Here is a 22,954-nt window from a genome sequence, read left to right on the forward strand (position 1 = left end):
GACGAAAGGAGGTGGAGACGAGACAGGCGGAATGGCGGACGAGGCAGAAAGTGCAATGGGCGCTTACGGTATGCCGCGCCAGAAAGGTCTCGTGATCGAGACACGTCGACCAGGATCGGCGACCGCCAGCAGCGTTCCACCAACTCTTCCTCCTCCCCCACATCTGCACTCAGTCTCGTCCTCCGCCATGTCCGAAAAGCTCAAGGAATTCGTTGAGATACCCCAGGAGTTCGTCCACGACGGCCAGCAGGTGCGTTGTCCTCATGGCGCAGGGAGAACTTGCTCTGAAATCCACCCTGTAGTTCCTCACTCGCTGCACGAAGCCTTCGCGGAAAGGTTCGCTGGATTGGCGTGACATTGTCTTCATAACCCCTGAGCTCGCTTTGCAGAGTTCATCCAGATCTCCAAGGCTGTTGCCATCGGCTTCGCGGTTATGGGTTTCATCGGCTACTTCGTGAAGCTCATCCACATCCCGATGTAAGCTCTCTTTGCCAGGTCACTTCCAAGCCAACGCTAACCAAAGCTACGCAGCAACAACATCCTAGTGTGCGTGCTCCACCTCTCTCTTCATAACAATAGGCTAAACATTGTCACAGAGGCGGCGCATGATCCGCCTGGCTGCAGGATTTCGGACGTCACTTGTGTACATAGGGGATATTTATTTCTTCTCTCGAAACATCCACGCTCCCTTCGTCACCCAGACCACCCTCCTCAAAGCCACCATCTACGCGCGCAAGGGGTCCATCGACGGTACTCCTGAAGATCGCAAGGAAGTCGTTGGTCCGTTCTGCGCGCGAAGTGTTGTCACGCTGCGGCGTGCGGACTCCCTGAGAGCACCGCTTTCGCCGAACACGTCCAGACGGGCGTCCTCTGTGCGGCTCCTGGGGATTTGGGTCTATGCCCTGTGGTCGACCTAACTCGGCGCAAGCGATGGTCTTCCGCGTTAGAGTGGCAGGTTGCCGTCGCATGTCGACATGGCCATTACACGATTGAACCGCATCCATGGGAGAGTGCTGAAGAAGGGTGCGATGCGATAGGCGTGGTCGAGTCGATCGTGGTGTTTGACATAAGCGAAATGGTGCGTGCAATGCGTCCGGGCTCGCCAGATATCCTGATGGTTGGCTCGTCGGGTGTCCACCTGTTCTTGCGGTTCATGGAAAACCACGTCAAGACGATGTCCTGAAAACGGTGTTAACGTTTGCAAAGAGGTACATCCTCCAATTGTTTGCGCACCTTTTGCAACCCGAATATAAGGAACGCGGCCAAGGGCACTGTTGTAGCGGTCAGACCTGCCAGGTGAAAGCAATGAAATACAAATACTCACAGGCTGCTTGTATCATGTATCCGAACACGCTCGCTTCCTGCTTCAGTTCCATGATGCACACCCTACACAGCTTGAGCATAAGCTGCCCCATTACGCTAAACATGTGTGCGGGCGGACGTACCCAAGGGTCAGCGCTGCATAAATCAGGAAGAGCGCGGCCTGTAAAGATGTCCGCGTCTTAGTCAGAACCTCCAGGGCACGTATTCACTGCCGAGACGCACCCTGCACCAAGGGGAGAGCGACGGCTCCTTCCGGTCTACCAAGGGGAAAACCTTCTTGATGAGCCGGCGTCCCCTGAAATATCGTACAATCGTCGCAACTGAGATCGTGTCAGGTCAGGGAGTATGCGGATGAACAGAGTTAGTAGATACGCACCTTCGAAACCAATGATGATCAAGACAAGTGTTCCGCAAAATATGGGAACAGCGAGCATCTCGCTGCAGATGGCACTGTCAAATGGTGCGCTGAAGGACACGGGGGGAGTATTCACGTACAAGTTGCCATGCATGAGGCCGCAGTAGAGTCCGTTCTTGACTTGGACCCAGTGGGGATTCTTGAGGCCATACTACGAGCGTAGTGTCAGCTACTTGTCCCAGTTCAGAGTAGGGTGTACGCACGTATCCGGCCGAAAGACTGAACCCGATGAAGACCAGGTAGGGCGGCAAGATCATCTGCGACATATTATCATAGTGAGTCTGCATCCATGTTGACCAAGTGCGCTTGAGCGACATACGGCGAGCAGCTTGATCCACTGAGGGATGTTAACGAGACGAGCCTCCTTCCAGGGTTCCACGAACGTACTCCATATCTGCGTGGCGTGGCGTTTGACGTTAGTGAGCGCATATAGATGACATAGGCACGAGCCTCACCTGGAGAACGACTGCAAGACCCGCGACGACGGCCCTATTAAGGCGGTATGTCTTCAGAAAGGCCGCGGGGAGGACTTGTAACACGAGAACTCACATCGGGGGCGCAGCGTAATTCATAGCGGCCTGGGTAAGGCATAGCGCGTAAGGAGGGTGCTCTTGCAGCTCACTGCCTCCGTAAAGCCTAGCATCCCCTCAGTACACTAGCGCGGCTTCGGAGCAAGGTCGAGATGGACGCACAGGAGGCAATAGATAATAGAATACAGTATCCATATAACACAGAAGTTAATGATCGTGGGGTGCCGCTTTGCCGTCTTCGAGATGAGGAATGTTGCTACAACGAGCGGCAGCCCAATGTGGCCGCCGAGGACGTGGATCGTGAGGAATACAGGCGTGAGGCCCCGCAAGTCCGGCGGAGGGGGTTCTGCGGTCGCACCGCCGCTCAGCTCTCGGACTCGCTGCCAGTGCGAGACATGCACTAGGTACGCGGGCTGCGGCTCACCTCTCATTAGGCTCGTCACCCGGGCGACCTGCGCTCGTCCTGGAGATCAACTCCGGTCCCAGCTTGCTTCGCGTCTCGAGCGGAGTGGGGTTCCTGCGACCAGCGGCCAGCGAGCAGGAGAGCCGGGGGACCAGTAGCAGCCAGTGCTGCTGGGGCGAGAGAGAGCGTTCAGGGCGCACGGGCGGGAGGGCGGGACGCGATCGTCTTCATAGGTGGGGGGACGCGAGAGAAGTTGAGAAGTCGATGGCCATGGGAGCATCGGCCTCCGCGCGTTCAGGGTGATACGACCAATGATGTCTGACCGAGGCTGGCGCCCTCTTTGGGTGTTACATCACGCGTTGTGGCCGTAGGGCGGTGTCCTGCGCACGCCGCGATCAGCAGGGGAGCATATCACGTTGAAATGATTGTAAACAGATACGGACCGACGTCGTGGGCCCCGAAGTGCCCTGTGATGCGGACAATGGGCCCGCATGGTATACGTGTTCTACGATGAACGTACAATGAAGGGCCTCAGGATTGCTGGGATGTTACTGGGGGATACGGAGCGCTTCTGGTTTTGCGTGGGGGTTGGTGGGGGTCGATGGCTATGATGATGATCAGCGCGGCGGGGCAGAATGATCGGCTCGAATAAAGTCGAGATTGACTTCCCCGTCGAGTCAACCACCACCACGGTCAACTTTCCCACGCCCAAGCTGAGCCCTTGGTGCGGGGATACTTCCAATCTACATACCATACCTCCGCGAATAGTAGCGCGCGGAGCATAATAGACAGAGGAGAGGAAGGTGTGCGCACGTAGGCAACACCCGGAGCGTTAGAAGAGACGAGAATAGGGTAAGCTATGGCATGGACAACCTCCGAACTGGAGGCCCAAAGGATGGCGTGCTGGCGACGCCCCCCAACCTGCCTGCCCTCCCCCCCCACCCCTGAAATGCCCATCGAGGGCGCCCACCGCGGGCTCCCACCACGGGATATGCTACGAAAGCAGGCTCCTATGAGCTGAGCCCTAAGGGGACAAGTCTTGCTGCAGCAACGCTGGCCGGCGCCAAAATATGGACGTAGCCCGCGCGCGCAAGCGCTAGTGGGCTGCGGGCGCCCGGCGCCGAACCGGCCGGCCCAGGCTAAAGTGATGAACGCCTGGAATGGAAAGTCGTAACCCGGGCTGATCGGGGCGAAAGCCCAAATCATCCACGAGGCTACGAAAGCGCTAAAGGAAGCCTAAAGACGAGTTGAGGCCTTCCAGATTTGGAAGCGAACTAGGAACGAGGAGCTGAGGCAAAACAGTCTCCCGTGCCCGTAAGGAGCCCTGAAGCTGCCAAAATGCTAAGAGGCCTAAATGGACCGTGACCCACTGCCCACGAGCTTGCGTCCGAATACCAGAGCGCTGAGAGGCCTGCCAGTGCAGGAACAGACGCCTCGCTTGCTGTCTGCACGCCATGACTAACTCACAGTCCCTCGCTTAGCTTCAACCGACTCTCGCTTAACAAACATCTTGTTGTGCATTATTCACTCTACGTAAGCCTGACCGCAGCCCCTGGGAGACCCGCAAAGAACCCCAGACGAAGCGACGCGTACGCAGGTACAAAGGCACCCAGTCATTGAGGAAAACACCCCCAAAAAACACCGCCCACTTCCACCACCACACCATGTCCATCGACGCCCTCCCCATCCTCATCCAGGCCGACGAAGTCGCCAAACCGCACCAACCCCCGCCGCCAGACACAACGACAGCCGTCTTTTCGGCCTCCCACGTGTACGCCAAGGTCCTAGCGATTGGGCGTGTTGTCCAGCTGCAAATGGCGGTGGAACACGCCCTGGTGGATGACTACGGAGAGGAGCCTGCACTGGTGGCGACGTACGAGGGCCTCATAACCCTCCCCATCCGCGGGCCGATAATTGGAGTGAGACGGCAGGACAAGCAGGAGGTCGAGTTCATGGTTAGAAACGACTTCCCTGACGCCCAAATATCCCTTGCCCACCTCCGAGTTCCCCGCGAGGCAGAGCGCCCGGCACGGGAGGCTTTCGCAAGAGAGCTCGCTAGTCGCCTGGAGCAGCTCGCTGCAGGCAGCAAGGACGGAGACGCCAAACCCGCCACCGGCGAACTCGGGGACGACGCGCCCACGGCATACGCCGGGCCAAGCTCCCGCCGAGCGCGCGAGCTCGTGGACTGGAACCCCGACACCCTCCGCACAGCCCCGTAGATCGCCCGACGCGCCCCGACGTGCCCCGGCCCGATGACGCAAGGGAAATGACTACGCGCGGGACTCCCTAATGTGAGCGACGCGCTCTATCGCCGCAAGCGAGAGAGGAGTCATCCGGGATAAACGCTGAACGAGTCACTAGGAGAGAGCGGAGGGGGAGTCATCGTCGCATTACGGGAGAGCGCAGCAGCAGAGAAGTGGATAGGAGTTTGCCGGAGCAGCGGCAGTAGAGTAACAATAGACAGCACCCGATAGAAGGCCGGAGAGGGAAACACGAGTAGTGCCCCCATCAGATCGACGAGGACCACCGCCACCAACGCGAAGTGGCAATGATGTGAGAGGCCCCCCTGTGTATACACAGACCACCACCGAACAGTACAACCCAAACCAGTATGAGCCCGAAACGCGCGCCCCAGAACGATATGAAAGCCCGATCGAGGAGCTTTTAAGAGACGGTGCACAACATGAGAAAGACGTCGTGAGTGACGCTCTACGTAAATGACATAATCGTTAACCGTCCGCAAGCGATCTCGCGGGAAGCTACTGAGGCACCCGGCCACGACACTGCAACCCGTCCAAAAACGGAACGCCTACGAACGACAAGCATAAGCGATCATACTCCAGCATCTCGACATGTAGAGATGTTGTGGAACGGACGCAGGCAGACAAGCAGAGGGCAGCAAGCAGCGCCGGGCAGGAGGATAAAAAGGGAAGAGAAGGCCGTTAACGACACGACGCGACTTCACCTCCCCAACGAGGAAAACGCGAGCTCGACGCCCACCCACGCACCTTGCCTCCCTCCGCCTACCATCTTGCTGCGCGACCACCCCCAAACACCCATGTCGAGCCCGCCTCAGACGCCGACGCCGAGAACGGTCCTCCGGGGACGCTTTGGCAACCACAACCTCCCGAAAGGCACCCTGAGCCGCACTCCGACTCCGCCGGACGGCATAAGGGCTTTCGAGGACGAGATGCAACGCCCGGACGAGGACCGAGTGGTCTGGAACAGCCCCAGGCCCTCGCTCCTGCCGGCGTTCGCAGAGCACATCCGCCGCGAGGTGAGCAGGAAACGCGGCAGCACATGCACGCAGCTAACACGCACGCAGGCCGCTAGGGGGCCGCCCTCCGAGACGACGATGTCGACGGATGAACCCGCCACCCAACAGGACGATGCAGAGATGTCCGACGCCGAACCGCGCGATGACGGCGGGGATGAGGACGAGGAGGCCACCGACAGCGAGCAGCCTCGCAAGGTGGACAAGGGCAAAAGGCGCGAGCACCCGCCGCCCTCGAGCCTCCCGGACACCCCCTCACCCGCACCTTCAACGACCATCCCCGAGACAGTCCGCTGGCCGTCCCCTGCATCTGACCGCGGCGAAGGAGAAGCCAAGACACCGCGCAGGATCCCCGCCACGAACCCGCTCCCCCGCCGCATCATATACTCGCAGCCCTCTGGCTTCCCTAGCGGCTTAGGGACCCGCTTCAAGCCAGGGCACGCCCCGGAGGGCGGGCTAGCAGGCAGAGACAGGTTCCTGCGCGAGGAAGACGAGCGAAAGGGTAGGAAGAGGGCCAGATACGTATCCCCGCCGCCGCTCCCGCGTTTCCTCTTCCCGACCAGGCCGGAGACGCAGCAGGGAGGCCCGCCCGTCACGCCTAGCCCCCACCTGGCCAGGACGCACACCACAGCAGGCGCCACGCCGCACCCATCTCGCTCGAGAACCCAAACGCGCCAGACGCAGGCGGGTACGCGCGACCTCACCGCAGAGCTCGTGGCCCGTGGCCCATTCCACCCGCTGCCGCCGCCGATCCCGCAGGGCACCGTCGTCACGGGAAACTACCCGCCGCCGAACGAAGAAGACTACTGGGTAGACATGCCGGACCTGGACTACGGCGCGATTGACCTCGAGAACGCGGGGGGCTCTAGTACCAGTAGGTCCCAGAAGTGACTGTGTTACATAATGTACGTTGGCGTTGACAATACACGCATAGACCTCGCGCATACTCGCATGTACATGGGAGGTGTAGACCCCGACGTGCCGGTCCTCTCGCGGCAGATGGCACGGGCCATCTACGGGATGCAGTATGTCCCACCCTTCCGAGACGCTGATCTCAGCCAAGCCCGCAACGAGTGGCTCCGCGCTAGCCAAGCCGCGAGGCGCGAGATGCTAGCCGGCCCGTCGAGGGCTAGCTTCCGCAGGACCAACTCTCTCGGTCTGGCTGGGGCACCGCCGCCGCCTGGAGGCCAAAACCTGGCAGACAACGTCGCCATGGAAGTAGACCACGCGCAGGACCAAGCTGGGACGCGGCCTAGCACCCCGGCGCCCCCCAACGAGGCACCCGCGGCTGAGCCAGACGTCGCCAACCACCCGCCGAACCCCCGGAACCTGAAGGACGCCGGGGACAGATCGCACATCGTGCAGATCCGGCACCCTGACGGCCTACAGAGAGGGATGATACCGGCCCTCCCTGCCATCGGCGACTTCGCCTTCACTCCCCGGCCCCTGGACGGCTTCCCTAAAGTCTACTTCGATGAACCTGACGCACTCTTCCGCGACCTGGCCAAATCGAAGCAAGACATGCTCCGCCGGCAACCCCAGCTCAACACGGTCCTCTTCCTGATCTACAACCTGGGGTACCCGAGGCAAGGCCAGGCCCGAGGCATAGCGGTCACGCTGGCGAGGGTTGTGACGATCATCACGGGACAACAGAACCCGCACCTTGTACCGCCGGAGGCAGACGCGAGCTCGCGAAACCCGCCGGCCACATGGGCGGCAGTCGACCTCCTCCCGGACAGCGTAGCTCGCCTGCTGGAAGGGAGGGTCTGGTCCTGCCGCGCCATAACCCTCATCGCATTCCCGTGCAGAAATCGCACCCCGACGTACGCCCTCACGATTGCTGGATTCATCCACGCCGATCTCATCGAAGGCACTGTCCGGGAGACCCTCGAAGGACCACTAGTGCTGCCGGCGATCGAGAGGTACCTCGATACAAACCCGGACTTCGCGTACTTCGAGACGGCTCAGGCCGTCTCCTACATTCTCAGCACTCTCAAAGTACGCGTCGAGGAGCTCGGGAGCGGGAACCTTGTAGCCCGCATCTACATCGAGCCCCCCACGCACACGCCCCAGCAATGGGCCGAATGGAAGAGCCTCCTTCGCTCCCTTTCCTTCGAAAACGACTACGACCTCCCCGCGACGGCGCGCGACAACGTCTATTGCGCTGGGTGCCATGGAGCAGACCACCCCACCACCCTCTGTCCCTTCCAGAACGTCCCATCCTGGAACGCCCCTCCGGCTGGGGGCCACTACTCGAGCATGGTCGTCCAGTCGGCGCAGAGGAACGCGGCCGCGCAGGGCAACACCGCTGGCCCAGGCCGCTTCACGTCGAACGCCCCAGCCGGCCCTGGTTTCGGGCGAGGCAGGGGATTCGCCAAACGAGGCAGCGGTTTCGCGGGTAAACGAGGCAGGGGACAGTAGGCAGAGCCCGCAGTTATAGATGAGCCGCCCTGAAGTACGACTGTAGCTACATATACATAGAATCCCCGACACCGTTAACTAGCCTAGCTCGCTGAAGTACCCCCAACCGCAAGGCGCAAATACGCCATATGCGCTAATACATACATGGTCCCCGCAAAACCGGAAACACCGCTAAATCGCGCTGAAGTTAAAAGAGTGATACGGAGACGCAAAGCGCGCCCGAGGTGCTTAATGAGTAACTGACCCCTTCCCGCCTTCTCCCTCCCCCCCAGGAACACGGTCGCCCAAATTTACTGGCAGTGTAAACCACGGCACAGGAAAGCGACCCATGACTAGGCCTATATAAATCGGAGGCCTATTTAGGCACGGTACGCCGACCGAGACGGCCGCGCTCCTAGAGTAGCCGCCTGTTAAGGATGAAGAGACCGCCCTGCGAGCTGGGAAAAGCTCGCTACCGCTGCAAAATGGTCGATATGCAGCGGGAAACACCCGACTGCAAACACACATCATATTGAAAACACGCAACGGATGAATAGTTCGGGTACTGGTGATCAGCGCGTCCGCCGAGACGGAAGGCGACGAGCCCCTGACGCCGAGCAGTGGCCTGATGAAGGATCGGTGGACTACGGTGGCGTCCCACCGGGAAGAAACACCCCGGTGGTGTCTGAAGACGGAGAGAATAGGCAGAAGGAGGGCAGGCGGTCAAAGAGAAAGACGAGGGGTCGGCTCCGGCTGGCAACATTAAACATGAAAGGTTTCGGCCAGAACGCAGGGGGCGGAACCAGCGACAAATGGTTATGCATAAACCAGATAATCAAGGAGCAGCGAATTGCCATCCTAGCAATACAGGAAGCGCACCTCACCGAAGAACGGATAGAAACCCTAAACACGCTCTTCGGCTCACAGCTGAAAGTCCTAGGCTCCCCAGATAGTAGGAACGAGACAGGAGCGGCGGGAGTCGCCTTCGTGATCAGCAAAAGATACTTCGGAGACAAAGAAGTGTCAATAGATGTACTAGTGCCTGGAAGAGCAATACGCGCGACCACGCAATGGTCACCGGGGAAAAACATAACAGTACTAAACGTATACGCACCAAATAGCGCAAGCGAGAATGCGGACTTCTGGAATAAAGTACAAGATGAAATCCGGAGCACGGGACACCCCAAACCGGACGTTATACTAGGAGACTTCAATGTCGTGGAAGACGCGCTTGACAGGGCGCCTGCACATCCGGACCCACACCCAGCCACTGAGGCACTAGCGTCGCTGATGAACTACGCAAACATGGTAGACTCATGGCGACATGCGCACCCTACGGTCAAACGCTACACGTTCAACCAAACTGGGATGGTAAGCCAGTCGCGGCTTGACAGAATCTACCTGTCCAAGAAACTAGTAAACGCCGCGGCAGACTGGGAAATGAAGGAAGCAGGCATACAAACCGACCACCAGCTGGTAAGCCTGACGCTAGCGAACTACGACGCGCCTGCAATAGGTCCTGGCAGATGGGCGATGCCAACGCACCTCCTGAGCGATAAACAATTCATAGACAAAATGCGTGCCCTTGGGAACGAGCTCCAAGATAAGCTCCAGGCTTGCGCGGTAAGGACTGAAGAGGATAACCCGCAAACGATATTCGCAGCCTTCAAACAACGATTAGTAGGAGAAGCGAGAAGCCGCCTAAAAATCCGGGCATCAGTCATGGACAAAAAACTCAAAGAGCTTAGGCAAATGCTTGCTGATCAGTGTGACAGCGCCACAAATCTTGAAGAGGGCACCGACGCCCAAAGAGCATCAGCCGAGAGTGGCGCTATACTCAAGCAACGTATAAAAGAGCTAGAAATTAAACGCTTCAGCAAGAGACGCGAGCTAAATGCCGCAAAAGACTGGGCACTTGGAGAGAAGATAGGATGCTACTGGACGCGATGTAACGCGCCGCCCAAACCAGATGCCACAATATATGAAATGGAAAAGGACAAGGAAGGAGACCGCCGAATATACGTCCGCAACACGGAGGGAATGTTAGAAGTAGCAACGAGGTTTTTCGATGAGCTCCAGATGCTAGACCCACCTACCTCGGATGAACAGCACGAGAAAGACATACAAGAAGTGAACGAAGTTGTTGAACGAAGGCTCCCAAACAGGCACAAAGCCGAGCTAGCAGAAAAGATCAAGTCCTACGAGGTGGAGCAGGCGATAGATGAAGCGGCAAGTGGCAAGGCCCCGGGCCTAGATGGCGTCCCGACGGAGGTGTGGAAAACGTACATGGCATGGTATAGAAGAGACGCAAAAGCCGGAAAACAGGCCTTCAATGTCGCGCAAGCCCTATGTAGAGTTTATAACGACATAGAAATGCACGGAGTCGACCGGTCTACGCGCTTCGCGGAAGGGTGGATCTGCCCAATATATAAGAAGAATGACCCGCGGATAATTGGAAACTACAGACCCATTACGTTGCTTAACACAGACTACAAGATCTTCACCAGGGCGCTGACAACCAAGCTGACGGGCGCTGCAGACATGTTAATACACGAGGATCAGGCGGGTTTCCTGCCCGGACGCCGGATACTAGACCACATTAGACTTGCGGAAATGACAGTAAAGCTTGCGGAAGCAGAAGAAGTGGAGGGCGTGATAGTAGCCCTGGATCAGGAGAAAGCCTACGACAGGATTAATCACAAATACCTGTGGGATGTAATGAGAAGATTTAACATACCTGAGAACTTCATAAGAACTGTACAATCCCTATACAACGGGGCGGTAAGCGCAGTCATGATCAACGGCACCCTAGGGAAGAGCTTTAAAATAATCAGAGGGGTTCGACAGGGTGACCCACTGTCGTGCCTACTCTTTAACCTGGCAATAGAACCACTAGCAATTCTCCTGCGAAAATCGGAACTGAAAGGGATAAAAATGCCTGGAAACGCCGAGAAGTTAATAACCAAGCTGTTCGCAGACGATACGACGGTTTACCTAGATGCGCAAGACGAATACAGCATGTTAACAGACATCCTGACGAAGTGGTGCGCCGCGTCGAGAGCGAAATTCAACAAAGACAAGACCGAAGTCATACCGATAGGCCCGGCAGAATACCGGGACCGAGTAGTAAGAACCCGCAAGTTAAATGAAGAGGCACCAGAGCTGCCGACGGACGTACGCATCACGCCAGACGGCCAAGCGGTAAGGTTGCTAGGAGCCTGGGTAGGTAACGATGTCGATGAGGAAATGGCCTGGCAGCCGATTGTAGAAACAATACGAAGAAACCTGCAAAGATGGAAGCTAAGACGCCCGACGTTATACGGAAAAAAGCTGATAATAGGGATGGAAATAGGCGGACGTACGCAATTCCTGACTGCGGCACAAGGCATGCCGCCGAGAATAACCGAAAGACTCAGCGCCATGATAACAGACTTCCTCTGGGATGGAGCCACGATCCCGCCGATCAAGAGAGAGATGCTGTATATGCCGATACAAAAAGGAGGCCTGGGGCTGCTGAACTTGAAAGTGAGAAACGAAGCGATCGACCTAATGATGGTGAAATTGTACCTGGATCTCTCCCCAACAAGGCCGCAGTGGGCGCACCTAGCGGACGTCCTGTTCGCGAAAGCGGCGACAGCAGCACACGCAAGAGTTGACCGGAGCGCCAGAATAAACGCCTACCTCCAAGGATGGGAGATAAGTACGAGAACAGCAGCAGGGCTCCCGGTCACGCTGAAGGCGCTGGTCAAGGTAGCAAAAAAACACAAAGTATCGTTCTACTCCCCATACCCCACAGAAGAAATCCGGCTCGCCCTCCCAATCTGGTACCACATCCGAAAATCGGACGCTAGATCCTCCGCAAACTCAGTAGCTGCGAAATGCCTACGCGACAACCACGGCGTACGGACCGTAAAGGACTGCGTCAACACGGCGAACAGGCTATGTAGGAGAAATGACCAAGGAAGCGACGGGGATGGCCGCCATACCCTGAACAAGGCATGCCGGTGTCGAGACTGCACTACAGATAGGGACGTGCACCACTGCTCCGACCCTAACCGGTGCGCAAAAGCGGCAAAGCGTGCTCTGGAACAACTCCTACCAACGTGGAGGCCGGGCATCCCGGACCCTGGAGACGGACTAACACTAACAAAGAGGAGGTTAGACAGAAACAAAGAGGCGAGATACAACCGACAGACTATCACCTTCAACCCATCCATCAAGTCCGGCCCCTATGTGGCCTCCTGCTTCCGCGTATTCACAGAGCCGAGTGATCCAAACGCCCCCCTGCCTCGAAGGCCTCCAAAACCGTATCAAGTGGACGAGCAGGAAACCGAGATATACACAGATGGATCAGCAATGTCCAACGGTGCGTCGAACGCAACAGCAGGAAGCGGACTTTGGTTTGGACCTGATGATCCGCGGAACATAGCGGCACGGGTGCCAGGACCGATACAAACAAACCAGGCGGGGGAATTATACGCGATTGCGGTGGCAGCGAACGCAGTACCGCCCTTCGTGCCGATGCAAATTGTGACGGACTCACTATTCGTGATCGATGGACTTACCAAACACCTCCAAGCCTGGGAGGACAAGGGCTGGAAAGGACTTGTGCTCGCGGAAATGATCCAAGACGTTGCGGCACGACTCCGGAGCAGGTCGGCGCCGGTAACTTTCAAATGGGTTAAAGGGCATAGCGGAGTCCCGGGAAACGATGGAGCGGACGAACTAGCAAAGGCGGGAGCGAGCCTCGAGGCCCAGCAGACATCTAGCCTCCCGCCACCGCCAAGAGGCTTTGTAGCGACGGGAGTCAAAATGACAGCCCTGACGCAAAAGATGGCGTATAAGTCGATAATCGAGGACCAAAGGACAGCGAGGAAATCGACTGACCATATGATCGAACAAATCCGGGACTGCCTGGCGGACGACTGGAACCTGCATCCCCATGAAGGGGCTATATGGAAAGGAATAAGGGCCCAACATGTGCGGCGCTCATTCCGAGACTTCTGGTGGAAAGCAATCCACGGAGCACTCAAAATAGGCAGGTATTGGGATAACATACCGGGCTACGAACAGCGTGCAAACTGCAACCACTGTGGGTGCCTTGAAACGCTAGAGCACATCATACTAGAATGCGACGCCCCAGGGCAGGGGGAAATATGGGAATTAGCAAAGGCGATCCTCCGGAGACGCGAAGTACGCATGCCGGCGCTCCGAATTGGATCAGTGTTGGCGGCGCCAATACTCTCGCTGAAAGGCAAATCAAAAACCAATGAAGCGGGGAAAGACAGGCTAATGCAAATAGTGCTCACCGAAGCAGTCCACCTAATCTGGAAGATGCGCTGCGAACGCACGATTAGCGTAAGCTTTGACCCGGCCAAAGACCACTCTCACAGAGAGATAACAAAGCGATGGGCCGCGGTAATGAACAAAAGACTGCAAATAGACCAAGGGCTAGTGCATCCGATGCTAGGAAAGAAGGCAATACGCCGAGAAGTAGTGCTAGCAACATGGCACGGAGTCCTACAAGACCAAAAAGGGCTGCCAGACGATTGGATTAATTCTCCGGGGGTTTTAGTGGGTAACCTAGAGACTTACGCGCCTAGAGAAAATGGATAGTAGACTATGGCGTCGGAGGAGTCCCACACTACGAACGATAACGTGTGCATAAAGCATTTCCCCCGGCGCGGTGTAATGGGTGAAAATCCCCTAAACCTGCAATAGCCTAGAACAGGTGCCAGAGGCACTATCTAGGTTAGCACCGTAAAAAAAAAAAAAAAAAAAAAGAGATTGACTTCCCCGTTAGTCGGTCGGGGCGCTATGTTATTTCGGGGCATACCGACGGCGAACTGTGCCCAAGGCTACTCACCAAATATAAACATGAAAGTAGGTTTGCAACCGGCGATCTCTCGTAGACTGCGGCAAACTATATGTTCGCCTCCGGGAGCCTGCACCTGGCGCACGAGAAAGAGTGAGATGCATTATGTCAAGCGTGAGAGCGCTAGTCTGGCAGTGTATATCCGGCTGTACAGGTATATCTATCGGAGAGCTGCGCCGCCAACGAGGAGCAGGCCAAACCGTGGGGGCGTTTTTACGAGTTCCAAGGCCGGCTCGAAACCCTGCTCGACCCCCGGCGTGCCAAAGAGAAGCAGACTCGAGGCTTTGTCTGCTTTCTTGGTGGGCCGGGTCCCTTGTGGCGCGCGTGAAGGGAGAAGCGGTGCGAGCAGAACTTGCGTCTTGGTGAGGAACTCCTGCGTCGATGCGTCGATGTCGGGCTGTGGTGGTATCTTGGCATCATCACGCTGCAGAGGGTCGACGTCAGTGGAATGAGCCCAGGCGATGTCCCAACAATAGATAACAGACCTCCCACCAGCGCGCGATGTTGGCATCTACACGTTCAAGTACGTCTTTGGCAGTCGTCTCCCATAGTCGTGCGAGCCGACGGAGGAACGTTGCATCCCACAGAGACTGGAGATCTTCAGCATGCCGTCGAGGCAGGATTTCTTGTCGTTCTAGGAAAGCAGCGATGAACCGCTCTACCGTCAAGCCGACTTGTCGTTGGCGACGGTCATCGTCTAGACAGGTACCGAGCTGTTGCATCTCGGACGATAGAGAGAGCAAAGCTTCTGTAAGAACTGTTGACGGTCGACTGGGCAGAATCGCGTCCCCTGCGCGAAGTCAGAATTTGACGGTAGGTGCGCATCTATTGGTGTTCGCACCTTTGGATGGGTTACGAGGATCAGACAACCGGCTAGTTTCCAAGTCGCCTAGTACTACTTTGGAAACCGTCCGTTCGCGCCAGTCCTGCATGAGCTTGAAAGCCAGCGCAGTCAAACGTTCGTGGAATCCTGTAAGCACTGGTGAGCATGAGACGAGGGCGGGAAGTATGATCGCGCCTACGTCGTGTTGCCGCCTCACCGCAACCGATTTGTGTAAAGAAGTGCGAAGAGGTAACCAGTTCTTGTGATATCCGGCCGACATATACCGAAATCCTCAGCACGGGTTCTGAGCAGTCAAAGGCATTAATATCAACTTGCTCTGTAGCACTGTTCGACCGACCTTCTCCAGCAACTGTAGTCTCCAGTACTGAGCACACGGTTCCGCAGACAGCTTCCGCGTCTGCCCGATACGCATCTGATAGTTGTTGAACTAAATCGCTGCAAGAGGGAAGCACCGTCAAAATCAGGCCGCTCTTCATAGCATGCAGTGACGCACGTCTTGTTGTCAAGCGACTTCTGCATCGCAGCGAGGTCTTCTTGGATCTCGGAAGCATAACGCTCAAGGGTGGCCAGCGCGGACTCCACCAAGGGCGTGCGCCCGTTGAGCTGTTGCCGTAGAGATGACCTGTACTTCGCGAACTGGGTAGCGGCCATAGCAGCGCTGTGGGCACCGGCCTGTAAGCCTGTTGGTATAGGCGGAGCCTGCAATAGATGTGTGATAGGCTGGGTATCTGTGGTCCGTCAGTTGCCTGTAAGTCAGGTCGGACGAGTTGGCTTACCGAGTATATGTTCGTCAGTAGTTTCCGCGAGTGCAGTCGTCGCGGCCGCGATGGCGCCTCGGAAGGAGGCTTCAAGGCGGCCTAATGCGGTCTTCCAAACGGCCGTTGCCTGGCTTAGGGACGCAGCGTTGATGACAGACTCGAGTTCTTGTCGCTCAGATGGATCAAGGCCCTCTGCGCCATTGAGCCATTGCAGCAGCGCAGAGCGCACGCTCCACACTTCTTGTATGGACTCCAAAGGGGAGAACCAATCCGCGAGTGCGTCGTGAAGCTCCTGTAGCGCCTTATTGAACCAGGCTCGGAGCTTGTCTTGTAGTTGGGTTTGCAGGCTAGACGAAAGGAGCGCTGTGTTATCGACGTAGGGTTTGTAGGCACGAACGTTCTGTGGGAGTAGAAGGAGATGGCTCGAAGATGGCAATGATGACAATAGCAGTTGCGTGGACAACTGCAGCTCTGGAGGCAGTTGGGCTAGACTGTCGGTAGGAACCTGGAAGAAATGTAGCGCCGCCTTCATCAAAGACGAGTCGCCAAATGGGGCGTCCGCGAACATGAGTCTCGCCGTGCCTACTGTGCGCGATACTGCCTCCAAGACCGTCTCTGCATTGCATTTGGCCTCCTTGACCACGACTTTCCGTGGTCGATGAGGAGTCTTGCCGTTCGGCTTGGAGTCCGCTGAGTTGCCATTAGAGGACGTAGAGGCGTTGCGAGTTAGCAGCCCTGACAACGTCTTCGTTCGCTGCGCTAGGTATATGGACAACATGTCCGGAATCGGTCGAGCGTCAAGGAGGTGAAGGGTTAAGAGTGTTGCGCAGACCTCCTGCCATACGTTTAGCATGCGTCGTAGGAGCGGTAGACCAGTACGCACCCCCGGTGTGCTATTCGGCTCCCTCAGAAACAGCGTCGCCCTGTGTGATATTTGGGGGCGGAATGGCGCGATGGTATCCCATTGTCGTTGCACCAGCGGCAATTGCTCCTGTCACGACGCAATTCAGCATGCTGCATATATGCAAAGATGTATGCATACCGAGACGTCAATTCCGTACGCATGCCAACTCTGGTCATCCTCATCTTGCGAGAGCGCTCTGTGGACCACACGGGCGAGCAGGAAGAGCCAGGCAGCATTGAGGTACGATTTACGCTCCATCAAACGCCAGAGGTGTTCCGGTGCATCCAGAAGCAACTTGACATGAGCTGACAAGGACTGCAATGCTTGTAGGTGCTTGTCTGAACCGGTAGCGTCAACACTAGCACGGCAGTACTGTGGGGTGGATGCGGACTCACCTTCACCACTGATTGCACGTTTCGGCGCTCGTGAGGGGGCGATAGAGTGCACGGTGTCCCGCATCTCTTCTAGGGCCTCAAGCACATTTGTTGAGGATTTCGCGAGAGCCAGTATAGACGTCGAGGCCTGCAGAAGGTCCCGGTACCGTTCCCTGTCCTTTCGTTAAGCCCTTAGCACACTACCGGGCAAACACATGCCGAATTTACGCACCCAACCATAAGCCGCAGCTCCTCCTGCTTCGCATCCGCCTCAGCCCTGTGTGCCAGGTTGGTTCCAGTATTCCCGCCACATGTAAACGCGATGAGTTACCTCAGGCGGTGCTGCACTGTCCGAATCTCGGAGACGGTATATTTCGTGAACAGGTCATCGGGGTCAATGTCGTTGAAGTTGACTGAGCTGTCCAGTTTCTGTGACGAGGATGCAGTGCGCGGGGCGGGTCTTCGAGCAGCCTCGCCAAGATGGTTGGAGTCGCGCTTGGGGGTGTTGAAACTCGCGGAGCCATTACGACGCGGTATCTCAGGGGAGTTTGCCAGACCAATTGAGCCAGAAGAGGGACGGCGAGCCATACGGAGAGCGTTACACCAGCGAGGACAGTGACTGCGGGAACCAAGTGTACATAGTTAGACGCCCATGATGATGCACTGCCGAACGGTATCGGGCGCCTCAAGCACCCAGGTGTCGCGCTTGTCGCGCCCCAAGCCACAGTGAATGATCTGAAGGAGTGAATCATGTGTTCGTTCCAGTCTACTGAGATTCTATGCGTATATAACATCTTCACATACAAGCAGAGTTCGGAGAGAGGAAGCCCTTCGACGGGGCTGCATGACGCGTCGCGACGCGTTTTGATCCATTAGGCGCTCGTATAGATACACCGGAAACGTAGAGTGTAGGCAATTACGAGGCAAAGCTAGAGAGAACACATATTACCGACCCCCCTCTGCAATATCCGACGACTCCTTTGATGAGGTATCTGCAACTGCTGCTGCGGGCGCCGGGGTTTCACTCAATGAAGAGGGGCCGGGGCGCGAGACAGAGCCGTTGGCCCCCCTCTGCGGCGGCGCGGGTGATGATCCACCAGACGCCACGCGCTGGTCGAGTGCTTTCAACGCCATAGCACTGCGGTATGTTAGTAAAGCGTCCGCCATCAGGGAATACATCAACGTACCGTCTTCTTTCAGCTTCTGCGCGTGCGCCGCCAGGCAGTTGGCTGTACCCTCCAGCCTCTATGTCGATGTTTCCGACCGGGATGAGATGGAACTTGCTCGCAATGGTGTAAGCCGTGTTCGCAAGCAGGGTGATGGGAACGCTGAACGACACATGAGTGGTGTGCGCGGAGGTAGAATGCATGGTACTCACTGGATGAATGGAGGGAACCAGCTGACGAAGGCGAACGTCTCGCTGCGGTCTCCGTACGCCGGTCCTCCGCTCAAGACTTCCCCAGAGTTCTTCTTGTAGAATCGGAGCCAAAGGTACGACACCAGCCATCCGAACTGGATAACGATGAACGGGCACTGGAAGCCGACAAGACACATGACCGTCGAGAAGGTCACGTATGCCATAGGCAACGTCTGACAGGGAACTTGATGAGGATGCAAACTGGTACCGCATATGTCTGCCATCCCTTACCTTGACCCTCGCTTTGATCACACCGAACAGTTGGACTTGGTGCTCAGGTATGATCTGGGTGAACGCCACAAGCACACCAATTTGCAGCGCCATTTGCCCGTGATATGCCTGCTCCCAGCTAATCGAACCAGCATGCTCAGCCGACGTTTGTGGTAAATGTCCAAATGACTCACAGGAGACCGGGATATCCCAACACCACGTACTCCAACCAATTCAGACCGAACGCGATGATATTCGAGACGGTGATGGTCACGACGACGAATTTTGCGGTCTCTACTGCGCCCCATAGCCGCTCTAGGTATCGCAGAGATGGGGGTATGGTGATAAGCGTGAATATGAGCTGCAGTAGTCGTCAGCGACCTGTCCCAAGGCAAAGTATGAGAATGAGGTTGCGCGTACCTCTAGGACGGTACTCTCAACAAATGCGGACGTCAAGAACGTCCACGGGTAGAAGATACTCGAGCCCGGGAGGAGAACAAGCCATGGCAAGGCTGTGACCTGAGTCCCAGACCATCTGAGAAAGTAGTAGAAGAGGGACAGAACTATGGTCGCGGCCGTGATCACCCGAGTCGCGAGGGGTATTGAAGCTACGAATTGCAGCGGGGCGGAGGAGAGGATAGCCATGATTTCCGAGCAGTATCGTCAAACAGTCATTCACGAGTATATGGCACAGTAGCGGGAGGACGGGTGCAGTTAGGGCTGCACAGCGAGGAGAAGGACCAGGCCGAGGGGAGAGGGAGACCTGGATGAGCTCGGACGACGACTCAAGCGGGAGTCTGCGGTTTGCGACGCGCCCAGGGCGTGTCTGTCACGCCTCACTTCTGTGCGCGGTGTGTGTGACGTGTGACTCCCCAGCTTGATGACCTGAACGACCACCACGCCCGCGGACCATGTCTTCGGACTACGACTTCCGCCCTGGCGGCTCCCTCAAGCTCAAAGGAGGGGTCACCGATGGTGGGATTGTGAAGAAGTGAGCCTCCACATTGCCCAGTCCTACCCTTCCGCTTACGCACACAAAGGAAGAAGAAATCCAAGTCAAAGGACAAGGACAAGGAGAGAGCCATCTCTCCTGGCGAGGATCGGTTGAAGGCACTGGAGCGTGCTATCAAAGAGGACGATGTCAATGCGGGCACTCCCTCCGGGAGTGGCCGCAACTCCCCTGCGATCGTGGGCACTAGTGACCGGAAGACCGCCGCTGAGAAGAGATTCGAGGAGGTGCAGAAGAAGAGGGTGCGCTATCTGCGACTTTCTACCCGATCAAGTGTTTACTCTGCCCTTCAGCTTGCGGAGAAGGTCGCGAGGTTGGCGAACAAGACCCACAAGGACCGCGTCAACGAGTTCAATTCCAAGCTCGAGGCCCTCAGCGAGCACCACGACATCCCCAAAGTATGTCTCCAGTCTGATGCGTTACTCGTGTTCAGTGGGCTTACCATACGTCACCGCGCAGGTCGGACCAGGATAAGACGCGTCGAATCATGTACAATTCTCCTCTTGTATTTCTGTGTCGCCGTGGAAATACATCGCTTGCTTGCTACCTACCTCGTGTCTTAGTCTGCGAATATCTCGCGCCGCATCTCGTCGGCAGGGGAAGGAAATTGGTATTGAACTAGATAACTCTGTTGCCCCGTGTTTGTTCGATAGATATGACGGAATATAAGGATGTCGGCACTATAAACGTGACCACTCGCGGCGCCAGTCTGTGCCTCACCTCAACTCTCACTCGTCCATGCACCTTCTCCACCCACGACACTCACCATGAAGCCCGCACCTGTTGAATCTTCTGAGAAAAAGGGCCACATCTGCCCACCTTCAAACGCGAAGCATCCTTCGGACCGCTGGGAGTCTCTCTTTGTATATGGCTTCATATGTCGCTTCACGAACATGCGAGGGAAGGTCGAAGGACTGAATTCACCCATGGAGTACGTCTGGATATCTCAATCCGAGCTTGAACAACCCAGTCTGATCATAGAGGAAACGACCACTAGTTTCGAGGAGGCGCTGTTGTCGCCGGAGCCCAACCCGATCATGACACAGATACTCTCGCGATTTGTGCTCAACCTGCGCCCGGGGACGCGTAATCTCAGGTGCGCATGGTCTCAACCCCTCCTTCGGCGTGTATGACACGTTTTACCGACGTGGCGCAATCTCCAGCTCGGATGTTATATCGACAACTGTGGCGGCTCTGCTGCAGGAGTACTTCAAGACCCCGGAGCACACTGTTTTCTGGGACGACGCGCTAAAGATCAACGTGGACCCGTTCCCGAGCATGACCGAAGGGTTCTTCGCTGCGGACTGGGACTTGAAGGTGCGCCTGTCCCGTTTCTCACCCCTTCCGTGCGGCGCTCCATCCCCACCACCTCCCCCACAGCTCAAAATACTGCGCCAAATGGTGGAGCTGCAGCTCTGCTATAGCCTGGAGATCAAGGCAGTGATCGACCGTGCGTGGGGCGTCATTCACAACAAGCACAAGAAGATCGAGGCGTCCGCCCTACCACCACCTCCCGGCGACCCGCAGAGCCAAGAACGACTACAATTGATCCCTCTCGGCCAGGACAAGGACCGAAAACGCTACTGGGTCATTGACGGTGAGTTTGGTGGCGTTCGGACGATTTTTGGTATTTGCAGGTGTTTGCAGCCTATGCGGCCCAGGGTCGTATCGGACTGCCGGCACTTTGCGGATGCTGTTATCGAATTGCGTTTAAAACCGTTACTAACGGGTCGCTTAATTTCGGCAGATTCACCCAGGGTCTACATGTCAACGAACCCTTGGAAAATCACAGCCACGTTCCAGACCATAGCCTCGACGCGTGAGGAATTCATGACGATACTAGAGAGGGTGAAGGCGGGCGCACCTTCCGAACCCAAAGCCGGAGAGCGCAAGTCGAAGCTTGAGACCGCCCATCTCGCATTGCTCAAGGCTCTGCAGGACAGAGTCGAAATTATTGACAACGAACTAGCGGTGAGTTTCCGTCTGTTCATTGAGACTAGTGATATTTGGTGCCACGCGCCGCGATCGGATGCATCTTTCCTGCCTCAGTCGATGTTTTTACTGGCAATTTGTCGAGATTCACGTGACTAACTCTTGGGGCCGGCGATACAGAGAATCCAAAAGGCTCAGCGGAAGATCCAGCAGCGGAACATGCTTATCGCGTCTGCGGAGTTGAGGGAAACTCGCACCCGTCGGCGGACAACACGCCCGGACTACGCTTACATGAACAACCCTCCGAGTGATGTGCGTATATATCGGCCCGACTCTGTGGGAAGTATGTGTGTTGACTGGTGTTCTCCCGCGCAGGAAGAGGGAGACGAATACGCATACCAATCACAACCAGAAGACGACGATTATGACGATGACCACATGGACCTTGACGAGGCGGAGAACACCAGCTCCCGCCGGGGTGCTACTGCGGGAGGCTCTCGTCGGTCTACCCGAACCTCCGCCGCGAACGGCAGCGCGAAGGGGGCTCAAGATCCATGGGGTGACTGGCGAGGAGAGCGGCGCTCAACGCGGCTGGGCGCCCCAGTGGATGTACTGCTGGACGGACCTCCACCACCACCAAAGCGGGCCAAAACAGATGACAGCGCTGTCAGCGGAAACTCCGGTGATACGTCTGGGCAGCCAGAGAAGGCAGGTAGCGGCCTAAAGATCAAGATCAACGGCGCCGCTGCGATGAAGCCCACGGAGATGGCTGTAGAAGCTGTAGCGGGCAAGAAGAAGAGCAAGTTCTGGTACTACGCTGTCGAGCCCATCCCAGGACCTATCGCCGCACCCAACGGTATCCCTCCCGCTTCCGACGCTGTCCAGCTGCCGTCACTAGACAAGCACCAACGCGATGAATTGTCGGATGAGATGCATGGGAACGGCGGCCGCTACCCATCGACGACACCTTCCGCATCCGCATCTGCCAGCGCTTCCAATGCCGATGAGCTCTACGAGAAGAGCATCGGAGGCAGCTTGTCGCCAACATCGAGCATGGACGAGTCATGAGTCCTGCCTCACTGCGTCCCCTCTTGTTTACTCCATCTTGCTCCTGCTATCCTGCCAACGCACGCCATCCTCTACACTCGCATCCTCGCAGCCTCGCACCCATTTCTATACACATATACAGCTCTCTGAACCGCTACCGCTCACCCGGGTACTTATGGTCATGTAATCGCAAGCTCTCGTAGACCCATCTAGTAGTTACACGCATCCAATCCAGTTAT

At 56.9% G+C, this 22,954-nt stretch overlaps 11 protein-coding genes across 11 annotated transcripts; 8 read left to right on the forward strand and 3 right to left on the reverse strand.

Annotated features, from left to right (window-relative positions):
- Positions 1-165: 165 nt before the first annotated feature.
- Positions 166-3,188, reverse strand: TRAVEDRAFT_68133 (uncharacterized protein). The gene is made up of 18 exons (XM_008034621.1): positions 3,115-3,188; positions 2,693-3,051; positions 2,431-2,614; positions 2,288-2,374; positions 2,194-2,227; positions 2,058-2,132; positions 1,942-1,995; positions 1,819-1,889; positions 1,700-1,761; positions 1,546-1,643; positions 1,446-1,483; positions 1,325-1,386; positions 1,234-1,271; positions 597-1,179; positions 532-546; positions 390-477; positions 303-336; positions 166-250 (listed from the first exon to the last, which is right to left on the reverse strand). Exons 2-14 carry the CDS (start codon positions 2,697-2,699, stop codon positions 982-984), a joined length of 1,008 nt encoding a protein of 335 aa, XP_008032812.1. The 5' UTR covers positions 2,700-3,051; positions 3,115-3,188; the 3' UTR covers positions 166-250; positions 303-336; positions 390-477; positions 532-546; positions 597-981.
- Positions 3,189-4,335: 1,147 nt separating this feature from the next.
- TRAVEDRAFT_16420 (uncharacterized protein) lies at positions 4,336-4,890 on the forward strand (the record flags this gene model as incomplete). The annotated part of the gene is made up of 1 exon (XM_008033545.1): positions 4,336-4,890. The coding sequence occupies one exon, from the start codon at positions 4,336-4,338 to the stop codon at positions 4,888-4,890; it is 555 nt and encodes a 184-aa protein (XP_008031736.1).
- Positions 4,891-5,729: 839 nt separating this feature from the next.
- Positions 5,730-8,366, forward strand: TRAVEDRAFT_41710 (uncharacterized protein; the record flags this gene model as incomplete). Its single annotated transcript, XM_008033947.1, has 3 exons — positions 5,730-5,948; positions 5,997-6,819; positions 6,880-8,366. The coding sequence occupies 3 exons, from the start codon at positions 5,730-5,732 to the stop codon at positions 8,364-8,366; spliced, it is 2,529 nt and encodes an 842-aa protein (XP_008032138.1).
- A 528-nt stretch (positions 8,367-8,894) lies between these two features.
- On the forward strand, positions 8,895-11,041 carry TRAVEDRAFT_33086 (DNase I-like protein; the record flags this gene model as incomplete). The annotated part of the gene is made up of 3 exons (XM_008033767.1): positions 8,895-9,087; positions 9,244-10,111; positions 10,966-11,041. 3 exons carry the CDS (start codon positions 8,895-8,897, stop codon positions 11,039-11,041), a joined length of 1,137 nt encoding a protein of 378 aa, XP_008031958.1.
- A 205-nt stretch (positions 11,042-11,246) lies between these two features.
- Positions 11,247-11,936, forward strand: TRAVEDRAFT_81788 (uncharacterized protein; the record flags this gene model as incomplete). Its single annotated transcript, XM_008034622.1, has 1 exon — positions 11,247-11,936. A coding segment is annotated over one exon (690 nt), but the record flags the coding sequence as incomplete, so codon positions are not given.
- Positions 11,937-12,143: 207 nt separating this feature from the next.
- TRAVEDRAFT_86756 (RNase H) lies at positions 12,144-12,884 on the forward strand (the record flags this gene model as incomplete). Its single annotated transcript, XM_008034623.1, has 1 exon — positions 12,144-12,884. A coding segment is annotated over one exon (741 nt), but the record flags the coding sequence as incomplete, so codon positions are not given.
- On the forward strand, positions 12,867-13,961 carry TRAVEDRAFT_109279 (RnaseH-domain-containing protein; the record flags this gene model as incomplete). Its single annotated transcript, XM_008034624.1, has 1 exon — positions 12,867-13,961. One exon carries the CDS (start codon positions 12,867-12,869, stop codon positions 13,959-13,961), a length of 1,095 nt encoding a protein of 364 aa, XP_008032815.1.
- A 419-nt stretch (positions 13,962-14,380) lies between these two features.
- On the reverse strand, positions 14,381-17,696 carry TRAVEDRAFT_68134 (uncharacterized protein; the record flags this gene model as incomplete). Its single annotated transcript, XM_008034625.1, has 12 exons — positions 17,432-17,696; positions 17,333-17,377; positions 17,122-17,273; positions 16,865-17,064; positions 16,706-16,813; positions 15,841-16,657; positions 15,558-15,792; positions 15,402-15,499; positions 15,243-15,347; positions 15,062-15,190; positions 14,706-15,010; positions 14,381-14,644 (listed from the first exon to the last, which is right to left on the reverse strand). The coding sequence occupies exons 1-12, from the start codon at positions 17,686-17,688 to the stop codon at positions 14,381-14,383; spliced, it is 2,715 nt and encodes a 904-aa protein (XP_008032816.1). The 5' UTR covers positions 17,689-17,696.
- A 222-nt stretch (positions 17,697-17,918) lies between these two features.
- On the reverse strand, positions 17,919-19,429 carry TRAVEDRAFT_68135 (DUF1751-domain-containing protein). Its single transcript, XM_008034626.1, has 6 exons — positions 19,148-19,429; positions 18,922-19,088; positions 18,749-18,866; positions 18,479-18,690; positions 18,288-18,428; positions 17,919-18,238 (listed from the first exon to the last, which is right to left on the reverse strand). Exons 1-6 carry the CDS (start codon positions 19,370-19,372, stop codon positions 18,046-18,048), a joined length of 1,056 nt encoding a protein of 351 aa, XP_008032817.1. The 5' UTR covers positions 19,373-19,429; the 3' UTR covers positions 17,919-18,045.
- Positions 19,430-19,615: 186 nt separating this feature from the next.
- On the forward strand, positions 19,616-20,282 carry TRAVEDRAFT_25518 (DUF1754-domain-containing protein). Its single transcript, XM_008033629.1, has 4 exons — positions 19,616-19,718; positions 19,768-19,978; positions 20,030-20,134; positions 20,196-20,282. The coding sequence occupies exons 1-4, from the start codon at positions 19,639-19,641 to the stop codon at positions 20,208-20,210; spliced, it is 411 nt and encodes a 136-aa protein (XP_008031820.1). The 5' UTR covers positions 19,616-19,638; the 3' UTR covers positions 20,211-20,282.
- Positions 20,283-20,479: 197 nt separating this feature from the next.
- Positions 20,480-22,910, forward strand: TRAVEDRAFT_138942 (uncharacterized protein). The gene is made up of 7 exons (XM_008034627.1): positions 20,480-20,667; positions 20,734-20,832; positions 20,900-21,053; positions 21,117-21,333; positions 21,484-21,707; positions 21,849-21,980; positions 22,044-22,910. The coding sequence occupies exons 1-7, from the start codon at positions 20,504-20,506 to the stop codon at positions 22,734-22,736; spliced, it is 1,683 nt and encodes a 560-aa protein (XP_008032818.1). The 5' UTR covers positions 20,480-20,503; the 3' UTR covers positions 22,737-22,910.
- Positions 22,911-22,954: the final 44 nt, after the last annotated feature.

The sequence above is a fragment of the Trametes versicolor genome (assembly GCF_000271585.1).
Source record: "Trametes versicolor FP-101664 SS1 unplaced genomic scaffold TRAVEscaffold_1, whole genome shotgun sequence".
Taxonomy (NCBI): Eukaryota; Fungi; Basidiomycota; class Agaricomycetes; order Polyporales; family Polyporaceae; genus Trametes; species Trametes versicolor.

Coding starts and splice junctions, on each gene's coding strand:
- TRAVEDRAFT_68135 (XM_008034626.1), bottom strand. CDS start 19,372: ATGGCTATCCTCTCCTCCGCCCCGCTGCAATTCGTAGCTTCAATACCC. Junction 18,867..18,921: donor TTGGGATATCCCGGTCTCCT/GTGAGTCATTTG, acceptor TGGTTCGATTAG/CTGGGAGCAGGCATATCACG. Junction 18,691..18,748: donor TGATCAAAGCGAGGGTCAAG/GTAAGGGATGGC, acceptor GTTCCCTGTCAG/ACGTTGCCTATGGCATACGT.
- TRAVEDRAFT_68133 (XM_008034621.1), bottom strand. Junction 1,890..1,941: donor TCAGTCTTTCGGCCGGATAC/GTGCGTACACCC, acceptor CTACGCTCGTAG/TATGGCCTCAAGAATCCCCA. Junction 1,484..1,545: donor CGCTCTCCCCTTGGTGCAGG/GTGCGTCTCGGC, acceptor ACATCTTTACAG/GCCGCGCTCTTCCTGATTTA.
- TRAVEDRAFT_138942 (XM_008034627.1), top strand. CDS start 20,504: ATGAAGCCCGCACCTGTTGAATCTTCTGAGAAAAAGGGCCACATCTGC. Junction 21,708..21,848: donor TTATTGACAACGAACTAGCG/GTGAGTTTCCGT, acceptor CCGGCGATACAG/AGAATCCAAAAGGCTCAGCG. Junction 21,981..22,043: donor TGAACAACCCTCCGAGTGAT/GTGCGTATATAT, acceptor TCTCCCGCGCAG/GAAGAGGGAGACGAATACGC.
- TRAVEDRAFT_25518 (XM_008033629.1), top strand. CDS start 19,639: ATGTCTTCGGACTACGACTTCCGCCCTGGCGGCTCCCTCAAGCTCAAA. Junction 19,719..19,767: donor GATGGTGGGATTGTGAAGAA/GTGAGCCTCCAC, acceptor ACGCACACAAAG/GAAGAAGAAATCCAAGTCAA. Junction 19,979..20,029: donor AGGAGGTGCAGAAGAAGAGG/GTGCGCTATCTG, acceptor TCTGCCCTTCAG/CTTGCGGAGAAGGTCGCGAG.